Genomic DNA, 7,219 nt, shown 5'->3' on the forward strand with positions numbered 1-7,219 from the left:
ACTGTGATCAGTTTGGTGTTGTTGCGTTACTGGGGTAGCAGAATCTGGAACTAGAGTGGGAGGAGGGTCCAGAGCCCCAAGGACCTAGGCTAGCCACCCAGCTACACTTCTTAGATTTTCCCTAGAAGTGATGGAGAGTTATGAGAGGCATTAGATAGGGGATCTTCCTGCCACTTAGAGTGGGGAGTGGCCTCTGCCATCCCAGTCAGAGTGGAATAGGTACGCAGCAGCTAGCCCAGGGATACAGAAACCCTGACAGACCCTTGCTGTTGTCGGGACTCTTGGTTGCAAGTAACTAAGCACTAACAAATGCCAGTGTAAGAAAAGGAAAAAGTGTTTTTGGTTCATGACATTGAAAATCCATGGGTGTCTGGCTTCCAGGACAGCTGCATCCAATACTTCATTTCCAGCTTGACTCTGTTTTCTTCTGTGTTGACCTCATTCTCAGGCAGATTCTTGTGTCATGGCAGAGATGCCATCAGAGGATGCAGGCTTACATTCTAACCATGTACATAAACCCAGAGGAACAGGACCTTTCCTACTGATGCAGCCAGAGTCCCAAGGTTGGCTTTAGTAGCCTCAACATGGATCATATATTTACTTCCTGGGGACGTTTATCATGGTTTTGGGTCACTTAGTGTTTTCAAATACCCTTCCTATCTAGAGGGAATTGTGATGCCACCTATTCAAGGGAGAAGCCAGACATTCTCTGTCCATCTCCGTAGTAGCCAGGTTCAGTTGTGGTGTGCTACAGACATTGGCAGAGCCTCTGATGTGTGGTACTTGGCATCAGCAGTCCACACTATGGAGTATGGTCCAGAGACAGCAGTAGTTTGGCTTCTCTGGAAGCCAAAGTTTCTAATCCTGACATTCTAACCTAACTCTGGTCCTCCTAGATCTTCTGCAAGCTACCTGAGAGCCTTTACTAAACCACTTTTTGGGCTAAACTTGCTAGAGTGCCAAGCCAAGAGTGTCTACATGTGCTTTCCCTAAACTAATCACTGTGGCCATGTCTGGCTCAATTTCCCAGCCCTGAAATTAATGCTGAGTCAGTCCTGCATAAACCACATTGTGGAGAAGGAGGCGAAGGGTGATGCCTTGAAGAATGAGATGCTGGTCCAAGAAGGGGAGAGTCAAAGCTGAGCAGGAAAAAGCAACAGATGTCCACTCCTTCCCTTCCTTTCAAGGGCATCTTCAGCCTCTTGTACCAATGGGCTGGCAAGCTCTTTACCCCATGGTCTGCTTCTAATAGATTTTTTTTTCAAAAGCTAAATTAATTAACACATTTCCACAGTCAGCATCTCCTCAAGGGACTCTCTTGGTTCCTTCAGCAGCCTTAGCTTGGCTCCTTCCCTAAATGGTTAGTTAGAAGCTTCCCACACAGCTTGGGGGGCAGAGGCTGTGCACTTCTTAGAATTTCTTTGCTATCTCCCTTGAGAGCTGATGCTATTTGCATTCAGTAGGATGGTGGATATTACGGAGATTTGGTCCCTATAGCTGTGATATAATGTAACATGGGAGAAAGGCAAGAAACTTAGGGTTAGCACGGTTAAGCCACTTTCTAGCTGTTTAGGAAGGACACTGCCTTCTCTGGAACTTTTGTTTCCCAACTGAATGCACTAAGCTGGGTGGCTCAGTCTCAGGACACCTGTAATATATAGAGAAGTCTAAAGAGGGGCATAAGGACACAACAGTAAAACTATTGGTACTCTAGTGACATCTGGTGGTTTCTCTGATTTTTAAACCTGAAAATTTATTTTTTAATGGGTAATTTTATTTCACTGCATTTTTTTGAGTGCTGTTTATGCTATATGATGAACAACTTTTGTTGGGTTCTTTTATTTTTACTGTGTTTTTATATCTGCTAGACACTGTCCCTGGGCAACAAGTTTTCAGTGGTAATGGATCTGTCTTTTTCTAGAATTCTGTGCCTTATAAGTCAGTGGTTTATCATTCCCTATGAGATCATCATATCAAAGCTTCTTGTTAATTGAAGCCAAATAGGTTTCCAGAGGCAGTAACTTCTTTTGTTCTCCTTAGAACTTTATGAAAGAGAATGCAGCGGAGAGACAGTGGTCCACTGGGAAGTGGAGAGCCCTCCTCCCAAGTTCAACAGAGATGTATCCTTTCCAGAGAGGCACCATTACTCAGCTTTCGAAGTGTTTCTGTGCCCTGTGGCCATCACCCAATGGTGGTATGTCCAGCAGGTGTGGACAATATCGTCTTTGACTCTTGCAGAGGCATCTGCTAACAGCTGTTGCTTCTTGTGTGGCTTTCAGAGACCTCAGAGTGTGATTTCCAGGCCTGGCCACATGCAGCATCTGTAATTGTGGTCATGGGAAGGCAGATAATACCTTCCTGAGAAGTTTTCTAGGGATTGAAATTGTTGGGACACAGAATTGGGGACCTGAAAACAACTTTTCATAAAGAGTATTCAATCCACTCTCTCAATCTATAATGGAGGAAGTAGGGACCCAGAGGGGCAACGTGACAGAAGCACACACTCAGGTGGTTAGCAGCAGACTGGGGGCTGGGACTCAGGCCCCACATTTCCAGCTCCCTCCACCTTCCCTCCTCCTCAAATATTGGATCTGGACACCGTGTGTATGTTTCTTCCCCTCAGTTTCCTTGATTACGATATGAAGCAGTTGAATGGATGTGGGGAGTTTTAACTGACACTCCAAGGCTCTATGAAGACCCCTTAGGGCCAGCCTGGGAGGGTTTGATGGGCATTTGCTGGGTGGGCAGATGGGGTAGAATATAGGCAGGGGCAGGTGAGATGTCCACTCCACTGTTCTCTTCAATCTTAGTAGCTGAGTGTTCTACACACTGAATTTCCATAAAGTATCCTTTTAACAAAGAGTCTGTAGAATTAAGAAAGAAAATCTTGGAAACCACTGAACTGGATGATCACTGGAATCTTTTCTAGCTCTAACATTCTGTAAGTCTGTATGTTCCTAAATAATTGTTCTTTAGAAAGAGAGGGGGCATCGGGGTGGTTTGTGGGTATTGTTTCTGTGTGTTTTGTGTGTATGTGTCTACCCTGGCCCAGCTAGATTACAGACTCCATAAGGGATTATTTTTAGCCAAGTTCCCACAGACTGCTAGATACAGGTGGTAGGTAATTCAAGATTGTGGTAGATTTTATGTGGTTTTCTCTCCTCTTTCCAACAACTATGCAGGGTAGGAACCATCATCCCCATTGGTCAAAGAAGGAAACTGAGGCAAAGGGAAGTTCAGAGCCCTGCTCAGGTTCTCATCGGTTTCTCACCACTAGTGGGTGGCAGAGGCAAGCCTGGACCCGGGTCCAGCTGTGACCAGAGAAGGTGATCTGGACCAGGGCAACCCCAGTCTCTGACCTCACAGGGACACTCCGGGGGGTGTTCTCAGTGGACACTTGGGGCTGCTTGAAGCCTATTTCATTGGCTTTCCAATGCCACACAATTCCATAATGAGATTCTTAGTCTTTGTATATGCACATATGTCACATATATACACAATAGACTATCTGCAGCTCCTGGGGGAGGGGCAGTCCACCGTGGGTGCTGTAGAGACTCCGAGCTGGCCTGGGGCTGTGGTTGCGGCTATTGTAGTAAGTGTAACTGTGTTAAACTTAGAGTGAGTTTTTTGATTATTTTAGGCTTTAATTCCTTCTATTGTGAAATCTAAAATTCTGCCATTGAAAAGTTTAATGAACACATTAAAGAGTTGAGCCCTGTACAACCATGAAAGTCTCACCAGGTTTTGGAGCCTGATCTGAGTTCAAATTCAGGTTACATCACTTCAGCTGGGCTATGGGATCTTTGGTAAGTTTCTTTACTTCTCTGAGTCTCAGTTTTGTCATCTGTAAGATGGAGATACTTATGGAGGATTCACAGGGACTTTTTCAGGATCAATACTGATGCTGCATGTTAAGCACATGATGTATGTACATGGTAAGGGCTCAGTAAGTGGTGACTCCTGTTGTTTCTCAGGATCGAATTATCTTCCCTATAACAGCACCATAGACATAGTGGTCATTCTGTGAGTATTTATTGAGATGAAATGGCTTTGTTATTCATGGTGACCCAGAACAAGCGAGGACATCTGCCTACTAAATATTCAGGTATTCATGTGTCTTCCTATGATCTCCAGGTGTAAGTAACCTTGTCTGACCATCCTCTGTGCATAGAGGTCAGTGATTTGGGCTTAGGGGGAGGACAGAGAGAAATGGCCCCATTGGGGCAGTGTGACCCCCCTTCCCTGCATAAGGACTGAGTCTCAGAAGACTTGAGTAACTTACCCAGGATCACACAGCTGTTAAGTTACCAATCCTCTGAAATCTCATTACCATCTTGGAGAAAGGAGAAATGGGTTCCCCACATAATTAAAGCAGCAAGGAACCATTCACAGGTGGGTAACATATGCTCTCAAATGAGAACACCAGGTGGGAGGAGCCACGGTTTTGCAGAGCAAGTAGGCAGACAGGGCAGGAAGTGAAGTAACAGTGCAAGGGAGCAAATGCCAAGTGGAGGAACAGAATCATTTCCCTTTTCTTCTGGCTTGCGGGCTTTCCTTCTGCCCATCTGAGATGGGCCTCAATGTCATGCCTTGACTGGCGGTGTAGTACCTCTATGTGCATCAGTGGCAGGAGCTGGACTTTAAGGGTAGAAGATCCATGTGATCCTGGCCCAGAGCACCTCCATGCCGCAGTTTCCAGAGAAGTTGGGCATGATCCAGGTGAGGCAGTTCAAACAGAGGCTGGCGATCCAGAGCGATGGCAAGAGGGGGAGCAAAGGTAAAAAGAGGGCACGTGTTGGCGCACCAGCCAGGGCCACCCATGTGAAGGCCAGGCTGACTGCAAGGCACATAAAGTGTAGGGTGCTTTATTCCCTGAGGTCAGGGACTGGGCATCGGTGCAAAAAAACAAGGGAGACTCAATTCACCCCAGAAGCTTGGCTACAATGCAAGGTGGATGTTTAAATCTGATCATTTCATTCTTTACCGATTGCATTATTCAGATGAAATCAGAACATCCAAGTGAACCAGAAGGTTTAGAGACTCACTTCAGGCTGGTCCTGTCCATGCACACACCGGCCAAGGCGGGGCAGGAGGGCTGGTGGGACCATCTCTGAGGAGGCAGCTCCTGCTCAGCAAAAACCCAGGGACTCAGAACCTGCCTGCCTTGAGTTCCAGCCTCAGGAGAGAGCCTGGGAGGGGTCCAGCGGCCACCAGCTGGACTGGAATCAGTGTGGCCTTAAGGCTGCAGCAAAATCTGAACTTAGTTGTGACGTGTGTTAGATCTGCCACCTTGGGCATGTCACCCCACTCTTCTGAGTCTCCATTTTATCATTTATAAACTGGAGTACAATTTTATCAACTCCTTAGGATTGAGATGATTAATGAGAGAAATAATTAAATGAGAGATACATCCAAGTGTCTAATACTTGTCAGGCATTTAATAAATAGCAGTAGAATATTCCTTGGCTGTTTTCCAAAATGTTTATATGTAAGTCTCCCGTAAGGCAAGGCAGAGGGGCGAGTCCATTTGAATTCCGTGTTACCTCCCTCCTTACTTTCTGGGCCTGGATATAAAGATGGAAGGTTTGCAGTGTTTGTACTGTATCTTTCTAATATTTTTCCTCCTTCTGAATTGTCCTTCTTTCCCCTCTCTAATTTTCATGTATTACCTTGATAACCTGGATTGCCCAGTTCCGAACTGACTCTTTAAATGGACTGCCAAGGCGAGATCCCAGGAGGCAGGAGGGGAAGTGTGTTTGACCAATGTTGACTTAGCCTGTGGGGCTGTCAGCCTGAAGAGACGCGCTGTCTCAGGCCTCATGATGTTCTTTTATGAAGCAACTCTGTTGAGTGACTATGGTTAGGACTGGGGTTGCCAACACCCAGAATGGAGGCTGGGACAAAAGACAAAGAATCTTTAGGAGGAATGCCAGCCCCTCCTTGCTTTGCCCCAAGACTCTACCAGGATCACTCTCTGGAACCTCTGGACAATAGCCTGCTCCTTGTAGGAACAATGGTGCCTGTGGACCCTGTATCTGCTTATGGAGGAGTTAGACAGGCCAACCTGGCTCGGGAAACAATCAGACATGTCCGAGCCTGCAGAAGGCTCCAGGGTTTTTTACAGTTTTTCTTTCTTTTTTTCTGTAAGGAGAGGGAACCACAGTGGTACCCAGATCACTAGGGACTGCCTAGGACCTGGAATCATGGCAACCATTCCGTCTGCTTTGTAAGGTCCTACTTCCTGGCTGGAAGGCTCACCAGTTCCCTTGGAGAGTAAAAAAGCACATAGGCTTTGAGTCAAACATCATATATTGAATCCTGGCCCTGCTTCTAACTGGGTTATCTAGGGAAGCCATCAATTTTTTCCCTTTTAAAAACGGAGATGGATATTCTCACCCTGTAGAGAAGGAGTAAATAGAACAATGTTTGGGGAAAGTCTTGGGCAATGTTCAACACTGACTGAAGGATGGCATATCCTGCCTCTTGCCCCCAATCCTTACCATTTTCTAAATCTGTAAAGCAAGTCCTTTCTCTCATTTCTTTGGAAGAATCCCACAGCCCAAGCCAATATCATTTTCTGTTTTTAATTTTTTTTCTTTTCCAAAAATGGTGTCTTAAAAAATCTTAGTTTTTTATTAGCAAAAGCTAAAATATACAACAAGGTCTTATAACAGTGGCCCCTACCATCCAGCCTTACCTGTGCCCTGCATCTTACCTTTTGTCACTATCTGTAGCAACATTCTGTTGAAATCTTGTCAGGGGCCCTATTGTCATATGTATTATTCCCAAAGCCATCTTCCCTTACCTTTGCCACATCCCAAAGAATCAGGAGTAATCGCTGTGAGGACATAGAAGTGACAGTCTCCTTTCCTTTGCAGAAGAAGTGACAGTCTCCTTTCCTTTGCAGAAAGGAGTTCCTACCTACTTGAAAAACATGGTGAATACCTGTCATAACTATCCCAGGAGATCCTAAGAGAGAGAATTGGGAGTTCTGTGTCCATGGAATGATGTCCCTGGAAGTGCCACAACTACTGATGCTCAGCCTGCCTTTCCCTTTTCAGTCCTCAGAGGCCTGCATGCTCTCCATCACCTTATCCCCAAGCATGTTTGCCTGACTCCTGCCTTCCTTTCCCACTCTTCCCACCCCAGGACCCGCTGCCTTCTTCCACTGTTGGGTGTGGCTCAAATTAGGGAAACCTTTGCTTGTTTATTTTTTAAA

At 45.8% G+C, this 7,219-nt stretch overlaps 1 protein-coding gene across 1 annotated transcript in view; it reads left to right on the plus strand.

Moving 5' to 3' along the window:
* Positions 1-6,973, plus strand: part of LOC118887350 (phosphatidylcholine transfer protein-like) — a 31,591-nt gene extending 24,618 nt beyond the window's left edge. The window contains 5 exon segments of the mRNA XM_036838158.1: positions 2,041-2,120; positions 4,607-4,646; positions 4,649-4,777; positions 5,656-5,690; positions 6,908-6,973. Of these exon segments, the coding sequence (XP_036694053.1) occupies positions 2,041-2,120; positions 4,607-4,646; positions 4,649-4,777; positions 5,656-5,690; positions 6,908-6,973 (350 nt within the window).
* Positions 6,974-7,219: the final 246 nt, after the last annotated feature.

Source organism: Balaenoptera musculus, chromosome 20 (assembly GCF_009873245.2).
Source record: "Balaenoptera musculus isolate JJ_BM4_2016_0621 chromosome 20, mBalMus1.pri.v3, whole genome shotgun sequence".
NCBI lineage: Eukaryota > Metazoa > Chordata > Mammalia > Artiodactyla > Balaenopteridae > Balaenoptera > Balaenoptera musculus.